This window comes from Sapajus apella, unplaced genomic scaffold, assembly GCF_009761245.1.
Source record: "Sapajus apella isolate SASKATOON/1434 unplaced genomic scaffold, GSC_monkey_1.0 scaffold10, whole genome shotgun sequence".
NCBI classification, from domain to species: Eukaryota; Metazoa; Chordata; class Mammalia; order Primates; family Cebidae; genus Sapajus; species Sapajus apella.
This window is the reverse complement of record NW_022436950.1, coordinates 6,563,928-6,587,260: the sequence shown is the minus strand read 5'-3', so window position 1 is coordinate 6,587,260 and position 23,333 is coordinate 6,563,928. Positions and strand designations below refer to the sequence as shown.

Below are 23,333 nucleotides of genomic sequence, written 5' to 3'. Positions count from 1 at the left end.
GAATATTCTGTTCTGTTCTGGTGATCAATATGTGAAATATTTGATTACTATAAATTTATAATAAGTCTTGAGATTAGGTAATAATTGCTCTCCAATTTTTTTCTTTTTTAATTTCTTTTTAGATTTTGGGGTACATGTGAAGAACATGCAAGATTGTTGCATAGGTACACACATGGCAGTGTGATTTGCTACCTTCCTCCCGATCACCTATATCTGGCATTTCTCCCCATGCTATCTCTCCCCAACTCCCTACCCCCTGCTGTCCCTCCCCTGTTTCCACCCAACAGACCCGAGTGTGTGATGCTGCCTTCTGTGTCCATGTGTTCTCATTGTTTAACACCTGCCCATGAGTGAGAACATGTGGTGTTTGATTTTCTGTTCTTGTGTCAGTTTTCTGATAATGATGGTTTCTAGGTTCATCCATGTCCCTACAAAGGACAGAAACTCATAGATTTTTTTACGGCTGCATATTATTCCATGGTGTATATATGCCACATTTTCCCTGTCCAGTCTATCATCGATGGGCATTTGGGTTGGTTCGAAGTCCTTGCTATTGTAAACAGTGCTGCAGTGAACATTTGTGTGCATGTGTCCTTATAGTAGAACGATTTATAATCCTTTGGATATATACCCAGTAATGGGATTGCTGGGTCAAATGGAATTTCTATTTCTAGGTCCTTGAGGAATTGCCACACTGACTTCCACAATGGTTGAACTAACTTATACTCCCAGCAACAGTAGAAAAGTGTTCTTATTTCTCCAAATCCTCTCCAGCATCTGTTGTCTCCAGATTTTTAAATGATTGCCATTCTAACTGGCATGAGATAGTATCTCAATGTAGTTTTGATTTGCATTTCTCTAATGACAACTGGTGATGAGCATTTTTTCATGTTTGTTGGCATCATATATGTCTTCTTTTGTAAAGTGTCTTCATATCCTTTGCCCACTTTTGAATGGCCTTGTTTTTTTCTTGTAAATCTGTTTTAGTTCTTTGTAGATTCTGGATATTAGTCCTTTGTCAGATGGGTAGATTGCAAAAATTTTTTCCTATTCTATTGGTTGCCGATTCACTCTAATGACTGTTTCTTTTGTTGTGCAGAAGCTGTGGAGTTTGATTAAGTCCCATTTGTCTATTTTGGCTTTTGTTGCCAATGCTTTTGGTGTTTTGGTCATGAAGTCCTTGCCTACGCCTATGTCCTAAAGGGTTTTGCCTAGATTTTCTTCTAGGGTTTTTATGGTGTTAGGTCTTATGTTTAAGTCTTTAATCCATCTGGAGTTAGTTTTAGTATAAGGTGTCAGGGAGGGGTCCAGTTTCTGCTTTCTGCACATGGCTAGCCAGTTTTCCCAACACCATTTATTAAACGGGGAATCCTTTCCCCATTGCTTGTTTTTGTCTGGTTTGTCAAAGATCAGATGGTTGTAGATGTGTGGTGTTGCCTCTGAGGCCTCTATTCTGTTCCATTGGTCTGTATCTCTGTTTTGGTACCAGTACCATGCTGTTTTGATTACTGTAGCCTTGTAGTGTAGTTTGAAGTCTGGTAGTATGATGCCTCCTGCTTTGTTCTTTTTGCTTAGAATTGGCTTGGCTATGCGGGCTCTCTTTTGGTTCCATATGAAGTTTAAGGTGGTTTTTTCCAGTTCTGTGAAGAAGGTCATTGGTAGCTTGATGGGGATAGCACTGAATCTGTATATTACTTTGGGCAGAATGGCCATATAGATTCTTCCTAGCCATGAGCATAGAATGTTTCTCCATCTGTTTGTGTCCTCTCTTATTTCGTTGAGCAGTGATTTGTAGTTCTCCTTGAAGAGGTCCTTTTCCTTCTTTGTTAGTTGCATTCCTAGGTATTTTATTCTCTTTGTAGCAGTTGTGAATGGCAGTTCATTCTTGATTTGGCTCTCTTTAAGTCTGTTATTGGTGTATAGGAATGCTTGTGATTTTTGCACATTGATTTTGTATCCTGAGACTTTGCTGAAGTTGCTTATCAGTTTCAGGAGATTTTGGGCTGAGATGATGGGGTCTTCTAGATATACATCATGTCATCTGCAAATAGAGACAATTTGACTTCCTCCTTTCCTAGTTGAATACCCTTTATTTTTTTCTTGCCTGATTGCTCTGGCTAGAACTTCCAATACTATATTGAATAGGAGTAGTGAGAGAGGGCATCCTTGTGTAGTGCCAGATTTCAAAGGGAATGCTTCCAGTTTTTGCTCATTCAGTATGATATTGGCTGTGGGTTTGTTATGAATAGCCTTTATTATTTTGAGATACGTTCCATCAATACCTAGTTTATTGAGGTATTTTAGCATAAAAGGCTGTTGAATTTTGTCAAAGGCCTTCTCTGCATCTATTGAGATAATCATGTGGTTTTTGTGTTTGTTCTGTTTATGTGGTGAATTATGTTATTACACTTGTGTATGTTGAACCAGGCTTGCATCCCCGGGATGAAGCCTACTTGATCATGGTAGGTAAGCTTTTTGATGTACTGTTGCAATCGGTTTTCTTTTTTATTAATCTGTCTAATGGTCTGTCTATTTTATTGATCTTTTTGATAAACCAGCTTCTGGATTTACTGATTTTTTGAAGTTTTTTTTGTGTCTCTGTCTCCTTCAGTTCTGCTCTGATCTTAGTTATTTCTTTTTTTTCTGCTAGGTTTTGAGTTTTTTTGATCTTGCTCCTCTAGCTCTTTCAATTTTGATGATAGGGTGTCAATTTTAGATATTTCCTTGCTTCTCATGTGGATATTTATTCCTATATATTTTCCTCTAGACACTGCTTTAAATGTGTCTCGGAGATCCTGGTATGTTGTGTCTTGGTTCTCGTTGGTTTCAAACAACATCCTTATATCTGCCTTCATTTCATTGTTTGTCCAGTCAACATTTAAGAGCCAGTTGTTCAGTTTCCAATTAGCTGTGTGGTTCTGAGTTAGTTTCCAAATTCTGAGTTTTAATTTGATTGCACTGTGCTCAGAGAGACTGTTTGTTATGATTTCTGTTCTTTTGCATTTGCTGAGGAGTGATTTGCTTCCAATTATGTGGTCAATTTTTGAGTAGATGTGATGTGGTGCTGAGAAGAATGTATAATCTGTGGATTTGGGGTGGGGAGTTCTGTAAATGTATATTGGGTTTGCTTGGTCCAGGTCTGAGTTCAAGTCCTGGATATCCTTGTTAATTTTCTGTCTCATTGTTCTTTCTAATATTGAGAGTGGGGTGTTAACGTCTCCCACTATTGTTATGTGGGAGTCTAAGTCTCTTTGTAAGTCATTAAGAACTTGCTTTATATATCTGCGTGCTCCTGTATTGATTGCATATATATTTAGGATCATTAGCTCTTCTTGTTGCATTGATCCTTTTACAATTATGTAATGTCCTTCTTTGTCTCTTTTGATCTTTGTTGGTTTAAAGTTTATTTTAGAAGAGACTAGAATTGCAACTCCTGCTTTTTTTTTTTTTTCCTCTCCATTTGCTTGGTAAATCTTCCTCCATCCCTTTATTTTGAGCCTTTGTGTATCCTTTCATGTGAGGTGGGTTTCTTGGATACAACACACTGATGAGTTTTGGCTTTTTATCCAATTGCCAGTCTGTGTCTTTAGATTGGGGTGTTTAGCCCATTTACATTTAGGGTTAATATTGTTATGTGTGAATTTGATCCTGCTTTTTGATGCTAGCTGGCTGTTTTGCCTGTTAGTTGATGCAGTTTTTTCATTGTGTCGATGCTCTTTATCATTTGATATGTTTTTGGAGTGCCTGGTACTGGTTGTTCCTTTCGATGTTTAGTGCTTCTTTCAGGAACTCTTATAAAGCTGTACTGGTGGTGATGAAATCTCTGAGTAATTGCTTGTTCGTAAAGGATTTTATTTCTCCTTTCCTTATGAAGCTTAGTTTGTCTGGATATGAAATTCTGGGCTGAAAGTTCTTTTCTTTAAGGATGTTGAATATTGTCCCCCACTCTCTTCTGGCTTGTAGGGTTTCTGCTGAGAGATCCGCTGTGAGTCTGATGGGCTTCCGTTTGTGAGTAACCCGACCTTTCTCTCTGGCTGCCCTTAGCATTTTCTCCTTCACTTCAACCGTGGTGAATCTGATGATTATCTATCTTGGGGTTGCTCTTCGTGGGAATATCTCAGTGGTGTTCTGTGCATTTCCTGGACTTGAATATTGGCCTGCCTTGCTAGGTTGGGGAAATTTTCCTGGATAATATCCTGAAGAGTATTTTCCAGCTTGGATTCATTCTCTCCATCACATTCAGGTACATCTATCAAAAGTAGATTAGGTCTTTTCACATAGTCCCATATTTCTTGGAAACTTTGTTCATTTCTTTTTACCCTTTTTTTGCTAATCTTGCCTTCTCATTTTATTTCATCAAGTTGATCTTCAACCTCTGATATCCTTTCTTCTGCTTGGTCAATTCAGCTGTTGAAACTGTGTATGCTTCGCGAAGGTCTCATGTTGTGTGTTTCAGCTCCATCAATTCACTTATATTCCTCTCTAAGCTGTTTATTCTCGTTAGCATTTTTTCAAACCTTTTTTCAAGATTCTTAGTTTCTTTGCATTGGGTTAGAACATGTTCTTTTAGCTCAGAGAAGTTTCTCATTACCCACCTTCGGAAGCCTGTTTCTCTCAATTCATTGGACTCTTTCTCCATCCAGCCTTGTTCCCTTGCTGGTAAGGAGTTGTGATCCCTTGGAGAAGGAGAGGCGTTCTGGTTTTGGGTGTTTTCATCCTTTTTGTGCTGGTTTCTTCCCATCTTTGTAGATTTATCTACCTGTCATCTTGTAGTTGTTGACTTTCAGATGGGGTCTCTAAGTGGACTTCCAGTTTGTTAATGATGAAGTTATTTCTTTCCGTTTCTTAGTTTTCCTTCTAACAGGTCCCTCTGCTGTAGGACTGCTGAGGTGCACTCCAGGCTCTGCTTGCCTGGGGATCACCTGTAGCAGCTGCAGAACAGTAAGGGTTGCTGCCAGTTTCTTCTTCTGCTGTCTTTGTCCCAGAAGGATACCTGCCAGATGTCAGTCTGAGCTCTCCTTTATGAGGTGACTTCTTTGGATATATGGGGTCAGGGAGCTGCTTGAGGAGACAGTCTGTTCTTTATAAGAGCTCAAATGCTGAGCTGTGAGCTCTATTGTTCCATTCAGAGCTGCTGGGTGGGTACATTTAAGTCTGCTATAGCAGAACTCATAAACGCCTTTCTTTTTCCCCAAGGTGCTCTGTCCCAGCAGAGTTAGGGCTTTATTTATAAGTTTCTGTCATGCTTCTCCTTTTTTTCAGGGCTGCCCTGCCCAGCAAGGAGGCAGTCTAGTCACAGTCTGCCTGCACAGGCTTTGCTGAGCTGCTGTGGGCTCCACCCAACTGCCGTGTGAACTTCCCGGCAGTCCTGTTTATAGGGGTATAGTTAGAACTGTCTCAGGAATGGCAGCCTGCCTCTGTACTGGCAGACTCTCTCTGTAATGGTGGACTGCCTCAGCAAAGGCGGACTGCCTCAGCAATGGCGGACTACCTCGGTAGTGGTGGACTGCCTCGGTAATGGCGGACGCCCCTCCCCCACAGAGCTGGACCATCCTGGGTTCAGCTGTGCTTGCTGTGAAACTCTCAATCCAGAGCGTTTCAGATTGCTGTTTTTTGTGGGGGTGGGACTGGCCAAGCCTGATCACCTGGCTCCCTGCCTCAGACCCCCTTTTTTTTTCAGTTGATAGGGTGACTCTCCCTCCCAGGCATTGTAGTTGCCAGTTGAAAAAATGCCCAGATTTGTGTGAGATTTTATGCAGAGACCCACTGAGCTGGCTGAAACAGCTGCACTGGGGGCTCGTGGCGCTTTTTCGCCCAGTAATCTCCTGGCCTGGCTTCCTGTTTCAGTCCACTTTTTATCAGTTGAATGGGCGACTCTGTCTCCGCAGCGTTCCAGTTGCCTGTTGAAAAGGCGCCAGGATCTGTGTGATTTCCTGTGCTGTGACCCACTGTGCTGACTGAAACAGCTGTGCAGAGATTCATGGCACTTTTTTGCCTGGGAATCTCCTGGCCTGGCTCCCTGTTTCAGTCCCCTTTTTATCAGTTGAATGGGTGAACCTGTCTCCCAGGAGCACCTGGACCTGTGTATTTTGTGCGGAGACGCGCCACACCGGCCAAAACAGCTGTGCTGGCGACCCGGGGGGGTCCTCCACCTGGGAATCTCCTGGTCTGTGGGCAATAAAAGTCTGTCTGGATATGCGGCATCCACTCACCCTCCATGTTTTGCTGGGAGCTGCAATCCTGAGCTGCTCCTAATCGGCCATCTTGAATCCTCTCCCAACGTACAGTATTTCATATAAGCATTTTCACCTCCAGGGTCTGAGACTCACATGTTCAAGCAGGAGCTCCAGCAGCTCTTCTGTCAAAGCTGCTCACCTGTGACAGCCATAGAGATGAAACCATTTTTTTCTGTTTTTTTTTTAAAGTAATTTTTGCTATTGTAGGTCTTTTAAATTTCCATATGAATTTTAGAATCAGTTTGCCAATTTGCACAAAAAGATATCCTAGAATTTAGGTTGGGGTTGTATTAGATTTATAGATAAACTAACGAAAATGACATTTTAACAATTTTGAGTTCTTTGATTCATGAACATATCTATTCAGGTCTCTCACCAATGTTTTGTCATTTTCAGTGTAGGGTGTTTCACATCTTTTGTCAGATTTATCTCTTAGTATTTCATATTTTTGATGTAATTTAGGCGGTATTTTTTCATTTCAATTTCCAATTGTTCATTGCTAGTACATTCGACCCTTGAACAATGTGAGGATTGAGGTATCAACTCCTGAGCAGTAGGAAATTTGCATGGAAGGATTTTTTTTTTTAATTTTTTTTTTTTGTTGACATGACAGAGTTGTGCTCTGTTGCCCAGGCTAGAGTGCAATGGTGCGATCTCAACTCAGTACAACCTCTGCCTCCTGGGTTCAAGCAATTCTCCTGCCTCAGCCTCCAGGGTAGCTGGGATTATAGGTGTGTGCCACCATGCTCGGCTAATTTTTTGTGTTTTTAGTCAAGATAGGGTTTTGTTATGTTGGCCAAGGTTGGTCTCCAATTCCTGGCCTGAAGTGATCTGCCCACCTCGGCCTCCCAAAGTGATGGAACTATAGGTGTGAGACACTGTACCTGGCCTGCATAGAATTTTTGAGTTCCTAAAAATTCAACTATTAATAGCCTACAGTATACTAGAAGCCTTACCAATAACAGAAACAGTTGCTTAACACATATTTGGCACATTGTATGTGTTATATACCGTATTTTTACAGTAAAGTCAGCTAGAGAAAAGAAAACATTATTAAGAAAATATTGAGGAAGGAAAATTAAGTATTCATTAAGTGGGAGTGAATTATCATAAATGTTTTCCTCTTGATTGTCCCCCATTAAGTAGACTGAGAAGGAGGAAGAGGAGGGTGGGTCTTGCTGCTTCAGGGATGGCAGATGGGGAAGAGTAGAGGAGAACAAAGGAGGAGAGTCAGGCACACTTGGTGTAACTTTACAGAATTACATCATAATTACTGTTTGACCTTTTGTTCTTGTTGTTTTTGTTTTGTTTGAGACTAAGTCTTGCTCTGTCGCCCAAGGTGGATTGCAGTGGTGCGATCTCAGCTCACTGAAACCTCTGCCTCCCGGGTTCAAGCGATTCTCCTGCCTCAGCCTCCCGAGTAGCTGGGATTACAGGCATGTGCCACCACACCTAGCTGATTTTTGTATTTTTAGTAGAGATGGAGTTTACCATGTTGACCAGGCTGGTCTCGACCTCCTAACCTCAGGTGATGTACCTGCCTTAGCCTCCCAAAGTGCTGAAATTACAGACATGAGCCACTGTACCTGGCTGCCTTTTCAATCTTTGAAAATGTTTTTATACAAAACTAATCCTTCTTCCCCATTTGCTTTCATTTCAGTGCCCATTCATGGAAGGGTCCATGTTGTAAAAGAAGTCAAAAGTAGTCTTAATAATCAGAAGCCTTTACCAGATTGTTTAATAGCAATTTGTTTTCTGGCACTGTTTCTTGTACATCTTCTTTAGTACCTGGTACTGATTCAAAAGCATTCATCTCCATCAAGTCATCTTCTGTTGATTTCTCTGGTGTGGTGTCTATTCCTTCTTGAAATTTCCCAGATCCATATCTTGAAAGACTATATTCCCCTTCTTTTGTTGCGGAATTAGAAATCCTGGGTTTGCTGGCAGGTAGACCGCTTTGACACCTTAGGTGTTGAACTTGTGGGTTCTGGGTGGCTAGGGGCATTGTCCAAAATCAAAAGAACTTTGAAAGACAGTTTCTTACTGGCAAGATATTTCCTGACTTCAGGGACAAAGCAGTGATAGAACCAATCCAGAAAAAGTGTTCTTGTTGAGGCCTTCTTGTACAACAATAAAACTGGCAGCGGGTGTTGATCTTTTCCCTTCAAGGCTTGGGCGCTAGCATGTTTATAGAAGAGGGCGGACCTATTTGTAAACCCAAACATACAAAGATACAAACTGTGTCAAAACCATGGCATGGGTACTGAGAAAGGAGGGTGAAAAATGAGGATGACATCACCTCTGGCCTCAAGGAGTGCTCAGCAGACTGAGGGAGACAAGTACATCTTTTCCTGAAGGAGGGCAGTGGAGTGATGGCGTGTCTAGAATGTGGAAGTAGAGGGATCACATAGAGGCAGCTCAGCAGAGTGCTCATGCAGTGACTGGGCCGCCGACCCTCCCATTGCATGCAACATATCTGAGGGAAACCATTTAAAATACGTGACAGTCACTTTCCATCAAGTCCCTGGTATGGTCCATGGAGGTAGGGTTGTCCATCTTGTTTCAGCATTTCAGAGGCCTCTCGGGGTTTGGATACAGAAGAAGACAAGCAGCAATGCTTATGCATTGCAGAGATGCAGGTGAGCCCTGATTTCTTGCCAGTTAGAAGGTCAGTGCTGAGGGCCTTGTTGTCTTTCCTTGGAACATGCGATGCCAATTCCTTTCTGGACAGAGTTTTTGGTTGCCAAAAGGCAAAATCTAAATATTGCTTTGGCAAGATATTTCCTGACTTCAGGGACAAAGCAGTGATAGAACCAATCCAGAAAAAGTGTTCTTGTTGAGGCCGTCTTGTACAATATTTGCTAAATATTGCAAATTCCAAATACATTAGATTTATTCAAATGTACTTTATCTTTTGGAATCTTCAGAGTTCAAAAACATTGCTTAATAATTCTGTGTCTAAACTCACATTGCAGCACAGGGCATAATCTGTCCCCAAGGCAAAGACCATTAGCTATTCTTGTCTGGAAAACATACAAGTTGGTATCTCAGCAAAGGCTACTCATGTATTCTTGTTCTTATGAGTAAATCATTGTCAGTGAGAGTGATTTTTTTTTCTGAAGGGATAAATACACGCCCTCTATTAGGGTCAGGTTTTGTGCCTGTAATTCTTCCGCCTACTGTATTATAGGAGCTTAGAATCCCAGCTGCTGGCTCTGGGCTGAAGTTCCCTGATGGCTCCTGCAGGGTGGACTGGCCCCCTTTCCGTATGTGTGCTTTTGCTGCTAACCTATGGCTTTGCCCATGCAGGCAAGCTGCTGGTAGTGCCCATGGATGGGAGCCACTGGTTCACCATGCAGTCGGTGGTGGAGAAACTCATCCTCAGGGGGCATGAGGTGGTCGTAGTCAGGCCAGAGGTGAGTTGGCAACTGGGAAGAAACCTGAATTGCACAGTGAAGACTTACTCAACCTCATACTCTCTGGAGGATCAGGACCGACAGTTCATGGCATTTGCCAATGATCAATGGAAAGGGCAAATACAAAGTATATTTTCTCTCTTAGTGAGTCCATACGGTGGCATTTTTGACTTATTTTTTTCACACTGTAAGAGTTTGTTTAAGGACAAAAAACTAGTAGAATACTTAAAGGAGACTTCTTTTGATGCAGTGTTTCTGGATCCTTTTGATACCTGTGGCTTAATTGTTGCCAAATATTTCTCCCTTCCCTCTGTGGTCTTTACCAGGGGAATATTTTGCCATTATCTTGAAGAAGGTGCACAGTGCCCTGCTCCTCTTTCCTATGTCCCCAGAGGTCTCTTAGGGTTCTCAGATGCCATGACTTTCAAGGAGAGAGTACGGAACCACATCATGCACTTGGAGGAGCATTTATTTTGCCACCATTTTTTCAAAACTGCCCTAGAAGTAGCCTCTGAAATTCTTCAAACACCTGTCACGGCATATGATCTCTACAGCCACACATCAATTTGGCTGTTGCGAACGGACTTTGTTTTGGACGATCCCAGACCTGTGATGCCCAACATGGTCTTCACTGGTGGTATCAACTGCAAACAGGGAAAGCCATTGCCTATGGTAAGTCATCTCTCCTTTAGCATAGTAAGAATAATCTGGCTTTGGAAATTTAAAAAGGATTCCTTAATGAGCTGCGATTTGACATTTTTGTTTGTTGCATTTCAAATTTCTTTCCAGTTTAACAAATTATTTTGTGCCAATGCATGTACTTGTCAGTTAGCAAATTTTATAAAACTGCCCTTCTTGAAGATATGTATGTATAATTTACAAAATTGTAGATCACATTTAACGTACATTTTTAAGTACCATATTTAGAAAAGTACCAAAAACCACAGTAAGAAATGAAACTTTTCTATGTGACCCCTAGAGGAAATGCTCTTAGCAGTTTTGTGTACATTTTTTACATTTAAAAAAATAGTGTTTTAGGTATACACAACATCTAATGTAAATTCTCACACCTATTTTATTAAAATCTAGTATTGGGCTGGACACATTCTTCTTTTCCTTGCATTTTTCACTTGCCAATAAATTATAGCCTCCTTTATAGACCAATACATACTGATTTGACAAGTTTTTTTTTTTTTTGTATTTTTTAATTATACTCTAAGTTCTGGGGTACATGTGCAGAATGTGCAGGTTTGTTACATAGGCATACACATGCTATGGTGATTTCCTGCCTGTCGGGGAGTGGGGGAGCTAGAGGAGGGATAGCAGAGGGATGGGGGGATTAGGGAGGGATAACATGAGGAGAAATACCTAATGTAGGTGATAGGGGTATGGATGCAGCAAACCACCAAGTTCTTTTAACAGTTGCTTAAAAGACTTGCATTGGATGCAGTGTACTTTTTAACCAATTAATATTGAAATAGATTTAGGAATTTTCCTTTCTGCCATTATGAGTAAGACCATTTAAATACTCTTTAATACTTTCCTTACATGAATATATTTCCATATTCTTGCTTTTATCTTAGTAGACTAGAGTCCTACACGTAGGGTTACAGAGTTTTCATGAATTGAGAAGAATTGGCATATTTTTGCTATTAAGTCTTCTTGTTCAGGCATATGTATGTCTCACTATTTATTCAGATCTTGTTTTATATACATAAATAAAATTTTCACCATACAAGCATTTTATCTTTCTTCTTAACATTTATTCCTTGGCATTTTATTATTTTTGGAACTATTATATACAGGGCAATTTTTCCATTTCCACATTTAACTGATTATTGGTAATTAATGTTTTGGCTCTAGCATATGTGTCTTGTATCCAGCCACATTAGTAACTTTTCTTATTATTTTGTAGTATACATTAGATACACAATATAAAATGTTATCTGCAGATAATTCCCCTCTCTGATATTTATACCACTTATTTGCTGGAGCATGTACTTACAAAACATTATTAAGTAATATTGTGAGAGTAGCCAGTTTGAATAAGATTCAGTCACTTGTGATTGAAAAGTCCTTGACAAATATGAGAATAGGATTTGGCAAATGCATAGTTGCTAAATGCAGATGAAATACCTGGTGTCTAATCTCGGTATATTATTTTATTAAGGATGGAGTATACATTTTTATTTATTGTTCTGGCTTCTTACAAGGTTCAGTAGACTTTGTAACACAGTCATATTCTCTCATATATTGGCAGATGTTTGGTGAAAGAGTGACTGTCCAGCCAACTCATGAGAAAGTGAAATAATGCTCTTGCTAAAAAGCAGGAAGGCTACAGTTGTAGGCTTTTCAAAATTAGGCATGACTTTTACATCTTCACAAGACCAGGCTAGGAGATGCAAGTGGCAGAAATCTAGGAGGTTGGACTTGTTTAAGCACTTTTATCCCCTTTACCCTCCATTAATTATAGAACCAGCCACCACTCATGTGTTGCCTACACCCTTTGGCCGAGGGTGAGGCCCTGTCACTTGTTGAGCCCACACTGAGTTCATTGTGGCTCACAGGGTCACCCAGAGGCCTTTAGAGATATAGAAACCTACATATGATTTTATATCACCTATAATAGGTGATATGATAGGGGTATGATAGATATGATAGGGATATCTATAAAATATGAAACATTAAACCATATAGGGTTTCATTTTTAATTACAAATATCTTTTATGAGATATGAAATAAATGCATTTATGTATCTATTAAAGAATATGCATATATGAAACTTTTTATAGTTGTGGAGGGTCATATATATTAATGTGTATGTTTATGATTATATGTGTAATGCCCGAAGAATTCTCACAGGAATTCAGAACTCAAAGAGGGCTTCCTGGTAAAGAGTCTTGGATATGACCCAACCACAAAAGTAAATTGTCATCACAAGAACGATGGACACTGCATATTGCTCCTTCCTTGTTTCAGATGTTCAGGGTGTGTCTGGGAAAAGCATGCGGTTGGTTACATCTTGCTGGGAAAGAGGATTCAGAGTCTGTGTCTCATCTGCCTGATGAGAAGGAAGTATTACTCGATGATAGAGTATGTGATTGTACATGTATGTGTTTGTATATGTGCCGGTGTGTTTGTGTGCAGTGTCCCAGACCCTACATAGGGGATGTTCTTGAAGGTTTCCTATAACAAAATCTCCTTGAGCCTATCCAGCAGAATTACATCCCGGGATGTAATTAAATACTTTAACAAGGATGGCAGATGGCCCCATCTCCAACATCAGAGATCAAATTTCAGTGTGAGATTTGATGCTATTTAAGTGAGATATAGAGGGGACAGACTTCTAAACTAAATCATTTGGTGTGGTCATTCTCTTACATTTCAGCGTTCTAATGTGTGTGTAAATTAATGATGTGTAAATAATTCATCAGAACATTGAAATTGTTTTAATGAGAAAAAGAGGAAGTCACTCCTAGTCTTTGAATTTTTGGTGAGTTCCAACAGAATTGATGACTTGTTTTAGGTATAAAGAGTTCAGGTTCCATCTATAGCATCCATGGCAGGTGCAGCTTTGCAGAACTGGGGGTGGGATCTGGTTACAGAGCAAGAAGAGATCTGTGCTTCCCGAACCACTGCTCAAAGATTCTTGCTCTAATCCAAGATCCAAATTCAAAGTTAGCTTTTGGTGGACAAGACTAAGGCCTCCTACTAAAATTGTTTACTTCAAGTTTTTATTTTTAAAGTTTTCAAACATACACAAAGGAGAGACTCAGTGTAATGAGCACCCACTTATCCATCCTTAGGTTAAATAATTTTCACTAGTTTGCCGTACTAATTAATCTATCCCCCCTTTTTTTTGTCTTGTTAAAGAAAACTTTAAAACAGAAATTTGTGTCATTTTAAAAAGAATTTCTGGGTGTGTCATTTCATCACTGAATAGTTCATTAAATATATTAAAAAAAGAAAAATTTGTTACATGGCCACAATATCGTGATCATATCTAAGACAATAAAAAATGCTTTAATATTCTTATTTCCAGTCCATAACAACAATTTCTCGATTGTCTCAAACAACATCTTTCCATATAGAACAATGGAATAGAATGGAGAATTAAAAAAAAAAACCCATACATCCTTGGCCAATTGACTAGGTGCCAAATTTTGACAAGGGTGTCAAGATCATTTAAATGGGAAAGAATAGTCTCTTCAAGGGAAGACCCACCCTGGGGTCCTTAAGCTCCTTTGCAGAGATAATCTGGCCAGCTCCCACCATGCCTCTGATGAATCCTTCACCATGTGCATCCATGGGGACCCTGCAAATATTTTCTCACAGTCTGTTAAGTGACTTTTCTTACAAATACTTTATTATAGAATAAATAGAGGTTTATAGCAAGGTTGCAATGAATAGTTTGGAGAATTTTCATCTACTCTGTGTCCAGTTTCCCCCATTGTTAAATCTTACATTTCTGTATTGACACATTATGATGAACTAAAGTCTGTTTACTTCACATTTCGTTATTTTTTACCTAATATCCCTGTTCTTTTATGGTATCCCTTTGATACCACCTGAAATGTGGTCATCATGTCTCCTTAGTCTTCTCCAGCATTTGATGGTTTCTCAGACTCTCCTTGCTTTTGGTGACTTGGGCAGTTTTGAGCAGTCCTGATCAGGTGTCCAGTAGAATGTTCCTCTAGAATGTCAGTGTGTGTTTGCCTGATATTTTTATCAAGGTAAAATGGGGGTTATAGGTTTTTGGTAGGAAGACACGGAGGTCTTTTCTCATTTTCTTGCATGTGAATATCCAATTGTAGAAAACTGTGGCCTTTTCTCCACAGCATTGCCTTGTACCTTTATAAAAACTTGGTTCATACATTTGTGCATGTATTTCTAGACTTTGTATTCTGTTCTGTTGATCTATTTGTGAAATATTTGATTACTATATCTGTGTAATAATCTGTAAATGAGATAGTGTTACCTCTCTAATTTTTTAAATTTTTTTTCAAATTGTTTTTGCTATTGTAGGTCTTCTATATTACCTTATAGATTTTAGAATAAGTTTGTTAATTTGTACAAAAAAGCCTGCTAGGATATTGATTGGAAATGTATTATATTTATGTATCAACTGGGGAGAAACAACATCTTAGCAATTTTGAGTTTTCCAATTCATTATCATATCTATTTATTTAGGTTCCTCATCAGTGTTCTGTAGTTTTCAGTGTACAGTCTTTCACATCCTTTGTTAGCTATATCCTAAGTATTTTATATTTTTGATGCTATTTAAATGATATTTTAATTTCTGTTTTCAGCTGTTCATTGCTTGTACAGTTGACCCTTGAACAATGTGGGAATTAGGGGGACCAACCCCTGTCAGTAGAAAATCCACATAGGACTTTTGATTCTCCGAAAGCATCTCTACTAATAGCCAACTGTTTACCGAAAGCCTTACCAATAACGTAAACAGTCAATTAACACATATTTTGTATGTTGTTAGTATAATATCCCATATTATTACAATACAGCCAGCTAGAGAAAAGAAAATGTTACTAAAAAACATATGAAAAAATGCTCAACATCACTAATCATCAGAGAAATGAAAATCAAAACCACAATGAGATATCATCTCACACCAGTTAGAATGGTTGTTATTAAAAAGTCAAGAAACAACAGCTGCTAGTGAGGCTGCTGCGAAAAGGGACCACTTGTACACTGTTGGTGGGAATGCAAATTAATTCATCTCCTGTGGGAAGTAGTTTGGAGATTTCGCAAAGAACTTAAAACAGAACTGTCATTTGACCCAGCAATCCCATTACTGGATATATGCAAAAAAAAAAAAAAATTGTTTTACCGACCCCAGAACTTTGGGAGGCCGAAGTGGAGAAATCACAAGGTCAAGAGATCCAGACCATCCTGACCAACATGGTGAAACTCCATCTCTACTAAAAATACAAAAAAATTAGCGGGGTGTGGTGGTGCATGCCTGTAGTCCCAGCTACTTGGGAGGCTGAGGCAGGAGAATTGCTTGAAATGGCATCTTCAGTGGTGTCATTATTCTGGACTTTCATGACATTCTCTATCCAGATTCTCTTCCATAGTATTGGCAATCCTTTCCATAGAAAACTGTGTGTAATGAGTTCTAAAGTTCCTTATGACCTCTGATTGAGAGACTGAATTAGAGATGCTGGCTTTGGGAGCAAGTAGTATGACTAAGCAGATGCCTAGTATCAGGTAGGGTCTCCTGGAAGGAGCCATCTTGTGCTCCTACAAGGATTATACCCTGAGGTTGGCTATCAAATCTCTCACTAAATGCTCCTCGGGGTGTTACCTGACACACACCACTGAGGTTACCCATAAAAATCTGCATAATGGAATTCAGTCCAATGCAACAAGAACTCCCATGGACTTCTTCTGTGCAAGGCAAAGTATGGCTGCTGAGGAAGGAGGATGAAAACAGGAAGAAGATGTAATCTTATCCACAAGGGGTGCTTAGTAGAATGGAGGAGAATAATACATAGATTCCTAATGATGGGCACCAAAGTGATTGGGGTGGGCCCACAGCAGAAGCCGATAGCTCTGTTCAGAATGTGGAAGCAGATTGGGCAGAGGGAGGCAGCTCAGCAGAGTGCTTGGGCAGCATAGGGCGGTGACTCACCACTGCAGGCAATATATCTGAGGAAAGCCATTTAAAACAGGTGACAGTCACATTCCATCAAATCCCTGGAAGGATCTGTGGAGACAAGGTTGTCAGTCTCCTTACAGCATTTCAGAGGCCTCAGAAAGTTTGGAAACGAAAAAAGACAAGTGGCACTTGTGGCTCATCTGTGTCACAATTGTGGCTCACCTGCGTCTGTGCAATGCACAAGTGAGCTCTGTATTGCAGAGACACAGGTGAGCCACAGTTTCCTCCCAGTTAGGAGGTCAGTGCAAAGAGCCTTGCTCTCTTTCCGTCAGACATGAGATGCCCATTGCTTTCTGGGCAGAGGACAAAGTAAAAATTGTCTGTAAGCTTTGCAAATTTTGCTTTGTGACAAATTCCAAAATTATTAGCTTAATTCAAATTTGCTTTCCTTTTTATCTTTCAGTGTCATCAAGGCCAAAAGCATTGCTTAATAATTTTGTTTCTAAACTCACCTTGCAGCATTGGGCATGATCTGCCCCAAGGCAAAGATGATGAGCTACTCTTTTCTAGAAAACATACAAGTAGTTATCTGGGCAAAGGCTACTTACATGTTATTATGAGTAAATCATTGGCAGTGAGTATGACTTTTTTTTTTTTAATGAATGGGTGAGTACACGCCTTCTTGTGGGGTCAGGTTCTATCTGTACTTCTTCCGCTTACTGTATTACAGGAGCTTAGAATCCCAGCTGCTGACTTGCTCTAGGCTGCAGTTCTCTGATGGCTTCTGCAGAGTGGACTTGTTCCCTTCCCCTATGTATGTGTCTGCTGCTGACCTGTGGCTTTACCCAGGCAGGGAAGCTGCTGGTAGTGCCCATGGATGGGAGCCACTGGTTCACCATGAGGTCAGTGGTAGAGAAACTTATCCTCAGGGGGCATGAGGTGGTTTTAGTTATGCCAGAGGTAAGTTGGCAACTGGGAAGCTCACTGAATTGCACAGTGAAGACTTACTCAACCTCATACACTCTGGAGGATCTGGATCGGGAGTTCATGGTTTTTGCCAATGCTCAATGGAAAGCACCGCTACAAAGTCCATTTTCTCTATTAACAAGTTCATCCAGTGGTATTTTTGACTTATTTTTTTCACATTGTAAGAGTTTGTTTAAGGACAAAAAATTAGTAGAATACTTAAAGGAGAGTTCTTTTGATGCGGTGTTTCTGGATCCTTTTGATGCCTGTGGCTTAATTATTGCCAAATATTTCTCCCTTCCCTCTGTGGTCTTTACCAGGGGAATAATTTGCCATTATCTTGAAGAAGGTGCACAGTGCCCTGCTCCTCTTTCCTATGTCCCCAGAGTCTCTTAGCGTTCTCAGATGCCATGACTTTCAAGGAGAGAGTACGGAACCACATCGTGCACTTAGAGGAACATTTATTTTGCCCGTATTTTTTCAAAGATGTCTTAGAAATAGCCTCTGAAATTCTCCAGACACCTGTCACGGCATATGATCTCTACAGCCACACATCAATTTGGCTGTTGCGAACGGACTTTGTTTTCGACTATCCCAAACCTGTGATGCCCAACATGGTCTTCATTGGTGGTATCAACTGCAAACAGGGAAAACCATTGTCTGTGGTAAGTCATCTCTCTTTTAGCACATTAAGAATAATCTTGCTTTGGACATTAAAGGGAGATTTCTTACTGAACTATAAGTTGTCATTTGCATTTGTCCCATTTGGAATTTCTTTCTGGTTTAAGGAATTATTTTGTACACCATTCACTTAATTATTGGGTAGCAAATTGTATAAAGCAGCTCTGGTTGATATGTAAGGGTATAAAATTGATATAATTGTAGATCATATCTAGGCTGCAATCTAAATGCATTTTGGAAAAATATCAAAAACCACAGTAAGAAATGAAACTTTCCTTCTTTGCCAATTCTATACTACTCCCAGAGGAAAATATTCTTAGCAGTTTTGTGTGCATTCTTTTCAACTTTTTTGAAATTATAGTATGTATATGCATATATTTAGGGTAAATTCTCACTTTTATTAATATAAAATCTAATATGCTGGCTGTGTTTTTTATATTAGATTTTTCACTTGGCAATAAATTAAAGATATCTTTATAGGTCAGTGCATACAGATTTGACATGTTCTTTTAATAATTACATAATATCTTTACTTTGGATGCAATGCAGTTTTCCAACCAATTAATATTGACAGAGATTTATGTGTTTTTTACTTTTTGGGTTTATGAACAATAATAAACATTCTTGTATACTTTCTTTGCATTCATATGTTTCCATATTTTTGCTTTTATCTCAGTAGGGTATCATCCTATGAGTATGGTTGCTTGGCTTTCATTAAATGAGTAAGATTGGCATCCTTTTGCTATTACACCTTCCTACTGAAAAATTTGCATCCCTCATTATTTATTCAGATTTTGTTTTATGTCCATAAATAAAATTTTGCACATTATTATTTTATTTTTCTTATTAATATTCTTCTGCATTGTATTATTTTTGAAACCATTATGCGCAGGACAATTTTTCTGTTTCTCTTTTGAATTGACTATGCGTAACTAATGTACTGCTTTCAGTTTTACACATTAATCTTGTATGTAGCCATATTACTAACCTCTCGTATTAGTATGGAAGATATATTAAGTATGCAATATCATCTGCAAATTATTCCCTCCCCTGCTATATATACCACTTATTTTGGTGGAGCATATAGTTCCAAAATATTGTTCGGTAATATTTTTGGTCTAGCCAGTTTTAAGTAGGATTCGGTCACTTGCAATTGAAAAAGGCCTGACAAATACAAGAGTAAGATTCTTGGCAAATGCATAGTTGCTAAATCCAGGTGAAACACATGGTGTCTAATCTCAGTATATTATTTTATTAAGGATGGAGTAAACTTTTTTATCTATTGTTCTGGCTTCTTATAAGGTTCAGCAGACTTTGTAACACAGTCATATTCTCTCACATATTGACAGATGTTTGGTGAAAGAGAGACTGTTTGGCCAGCTCATGGGAAAGTGAACTAATGCTTTTTCCAAAAAGCAGGAAGACTACCGTTGTAGGCCTTTCAAATGAAACATGACTTTCAGCTCTTGGCAAGACCAGGCAGGCAAGGAGATGCAAGTTGTAGGACGCTGAGACGATAGACTTGTCAAAGTGTCTCTCCCCTTCTTACCCTCCATCAATTACAGCATCAGCCACCACTCAGGTATTGCCTGCAGCCTCCCCATCTAGCCAAGGGTGTGCCCAGCCAATTTCTGAACCCACACTGAGTTCGTTGTGGCTCAAAGGGTCACTCAAAGGGCTTTAGAGATACAGAAATCTATATATGATTTTATACCACTTTTAATGGTATCTGATAGAGAGAGCTGTAAAATATGAAACACTGAGCTATGTATATAGTTTTATGTATTTTGATTATGCGTATATCTTCAATGGTGTATAAAGTATATACATTTACATACCTTTAAGGAATATATATAAGATAGGATTTATAGATGTGGAAGGTTATGTATTAATGTACCTATTTATAAATATAAAGCAAACATAATTATCAAAGAAGAATTCAGATCATAAAGTGGGCCCTTTGGCAAAGAGCCTTGGATATGACTCAACCACAAAAGTGAATTGTCATTGAAAGACCTATGGACACTGCATAGTGTTCCTTCCTTGTTTCATATGGGCAGGGTGTGTCTTGGAAAAGCATACAGTTCTTTTGTACCTTGCTGGACAACAGGATTCATAGTCTGCATTTCATCTGTCTGATGAAGAAAAAGCATTGCTTGATGATAGAATGTATGTGTGTGGTGGTTGTGCATGTATATTTCTGTATGTGCAGGTGTGTTTGTGTGCAGTGTCTTAGGCCCTACATAGGAGATTTTTTTCTGGAAGTTTTCCTATAACAAAATCTTATTGAGTGATGTAATTAAATACTTTAACAAGGATGGTAGATCATCACTCAGGAGAATATTAAAACAATTCTTCACCATGTTGCCAGGCTGGTCCCCGACTCCTGACCTCAAGGGATCTGCCCCACCTCAGCCTTTCAAAGTGTTGAGATGATAGGCATGAGCCACCATGCCTGGCCTTAAAATGGTTTTAATGAGCAAAAAAGAAAATCACGCCCACTTTTCTTGATATTTTGGTGAATTCCTGCAGAACTGATGATTGAGCCCAGCTGTAAAGAATTCAGGCTCAGTCTACACCATCTAGGTCCAGAGCAGCTCTGGAGAACTGGGGCTGGGTGTGGCTACAGCAAGAAAAGACCTGTTCTTTCCTCATTGCTCTCATATTCTGTTTTTGATCCAAATTCAAATTTGACTGTTAGTGGGGAAGCACAAGGCCTCCCTCCAAGATTATTTCAACTTTTTATTATCAAATTTTTTAAACATATACCAAGGAGAGACTGTAGCGTAATGTGTACCCATATAGCCATTTTCAGGTTAAATAACTTTCAGTATCTTGCTGTACTTCTTCATCTTTCTCTGTTTTTTCTTTCATTTTAAAGAAAATTTTTGACCAGTTTTTGTTTTTTTTTTTTTTTAAAGAAAATCTTGGGATGTTGTCTCATGATGAAATACTTCACTAAATATAAAAAATAAGAAAAATGTGTTTCATAGCCGCAATACCTAAGACAATCAGTAATTCTTTAATATTATCTCATTTTCAATCCATAATTAAATTTCTCCTGATTGTCTCAAAAAAAGTCTTTTACGTGTAGATCAATGGAATAGAATTAGAATCCAGAAATAATCCCGTACATCCTTTGCCTTGATTTTTACCGTGGAGCCAAGACCACTGAAATGGCAAAGAATAGTGTCTTCAACAGAGGATGCTGGGACAACTGCATATCCAAGTGCAAGAGAATGAAGCTGCGCCCTTACCTCGTATCATATACAAAAGTTTACTTGAAATGGATCAAAGACCTAAATAGAAAATCTAACACTATAAAACTCTTAGGAAAAAAACATTGGGGAAAATATTCATGACCTTGGATTTGGAAATGGTTTCTGAGATGTTTTTTTCTTGTACCAAAAGTACAAGGATCTAAAACAAGAAAAAAAAAAAGAGAGAGATTTGACTTTATCAAAATGCTTTTACAGAAAAGCTTTTGTATGTTAAAGGACACTATCAAGAGAATGAGAAGACAACCTATGTAGGCGCCCTTATTAAGGTGTGCAGATAAACACGTGCATGCTTGAGATGGAGGCTCTCCCATGAAACATCCTTTTTTTCCCTTCCTATGAAACTTTCTGAACAGGTGAGCCCAGGTGGAGCCTCCACCTGTGTTAGGGCCTAACCATTCTGTGGCTTTCTGAAATCCCTGGTGTCAGAGGTCAAGTGTGAATTACTGCTGCTTTCCTTGACTGTCTCTCGCTCCTTCAATCTATCTTGATAATGTGATATCAAACATGATACACCACCTCTTTGGCCCACTCAGGATATTCCTGTGGTGCCCTCTGGCCTGCACCCTCTCACCAGCTATGAAGGTCACCCATAATCTTGCCTTCCCTAGCCTCACTGGCTTTATTTTGTGCAACACTCCAACTCTCCTCTTTCCACCTCCTCTGTTACTTTTCCCTCCCTATTTTATTTCTCCTTTTTATCTCCTTCCCCACCTATGTCTTTCCTTTCTGTCACTTTTTCTGCATGATTCCTGCCCCAGAGGGGCCAACAAGAGAGGGCATCCCACTGGCTGACTAATGCAGGGAAGCTGTCAGTAATTAATTGGCAAGGCAGGGAAGTTGTACCCCAAGTTTTGGTTTCAACACTAGAGGACTTTAGGAGGTGATTCAATGTAGTATTTGAGCACATGGACCCTGGAGCCATCCAAGCCTGATTTCATAAGTACTTCAGCTGTGACACTTGCATAAACTTGGGCAAAAACTCAGTGTTATCTAGAGTAAATATGGTAATGCATGCAGATACCTGGTATGTGGCAATGAATCAACAATAGCCATAATTAGTTGGTTGATATGCATTTGCCAGTACAATTATTTCCAATCTCCACAAGATTAATAATCTTAACCACACATCCAGATTCTCTTTAAAACAGCATGGCGAGATATCAATATTGTCTTCTTGATGCAAGTTTCCCATGAATGATTTAACTTTCAGATGAGTGGATTGTCCCCTTAGGGAGAATTTGCAAATTAAATATAATAAAAGCTAATATAAATTGGAGGCTTACCATGAACCAGGTGCTACCCTAAGTACTTACATGCAGGTTGGCATTATTGGTAGACTTATTTTGCAGATGATGAAACTGAGGCACAGAGGGGCTGAGTGACTTTCCCAAGGTTATGTCTCAAGTAAGTGGGGGAGCCAGGATTCAAACCCATACATTCTTTGTAAAAAAAAAAAAAAAAAAAAAAAAAAGAAGGCTAAGTGTGGTGGCTCACACATGTAATCTCAGCACTTCAGCACTTAGGAAGCCAAGGCAGGAAGATCACTTAAGCCCAGGAGTTTGAGACCAGCCTGGACAACGCCTGGTGGCACATGCTGTGGTGTCCCGGCTACTCAGGAGGCTGAGTTGAGAGGATCACCTGTGCCTGGGAGATCAAGGCTGCAGTGAGCCATGATCATTCCACTGCACTCCAGCCTGGGTGGTAGACTAAGACCTTGTCTCAATAAATAAATAAATAAATATAATTTAAAAATTGATACGTAATTCATGTATCATAAAATTCAGTGGTTTTCCATGTGTTCTCAGATGTAATCAACTATCACCTATATCTTAATTCCAGATCATTTTCCTCACTCCAAAAAGAAACCCCATGCCCACTGGCAGTCACTCCTCATTTTTCCCCTTTCTCCTAGCCCTCAGCATTAATTTATTTTCTGTCTGTATGGATTTGCCTATTCTGAGCATTTCATGGAAATGGAAGCCTTTATGACTGGCTTCTTTCACTTAATTTCATGGCTTATCTGTATTTCATTCCTCTTTATGACTGAATATTCCATTGTATGGATTTACCACATTTTGTTTATGCATTCGTCAGTTGGAGGAACTTTGGATTGTTTCCCCTATTCAACCATGAA

General features: G+C 39.4%; 2 protein-coding genes and 1 pseudogene across 3 annotated transcripts in view; all 3 read left to right on the top strand.

Annotated features, from left to right (window-relative positions):
- Positions 1 to 23,333, top strand: part of LOC116551618 (UDP-glucuronosyltransferase 1-6) — a 99,316-nt gene that overhangs the window by 15,360 nt on the left and 60,623 nt on the right. The window lies entirely within an intron of this gene.
- Positions 9,257 to 12,859, top strand: LOC116551619 (UDP-glucuronosyltransferase 1-9-like). The gene is made up of 2 exons (XM_032277855.1): positions 9,257 to 10,324; positions 12,632 to 12,859. The coding sequence occupies exons 1-2, from the start codon at positions 9,470 to 9,472 to the stop codon at positions 12,842 to 12,844; spliced, it is 1,068 nt and encodes a 355-aa protein (XP_032133746.1). The 5' UTR covers positions 9,257 to 9,469; the 3' UTR covers positions 12,845 to 12,859.
- On the top strand, positions 15,670 to 18,766 carry LOC116551620 (annotated as a pseudogene). Its single transcript, XR_004269020.1, has one exon. The product of XR_004269020.1 is annotated as a UDP-glucuronosyltransferase 1-7-like (transcript).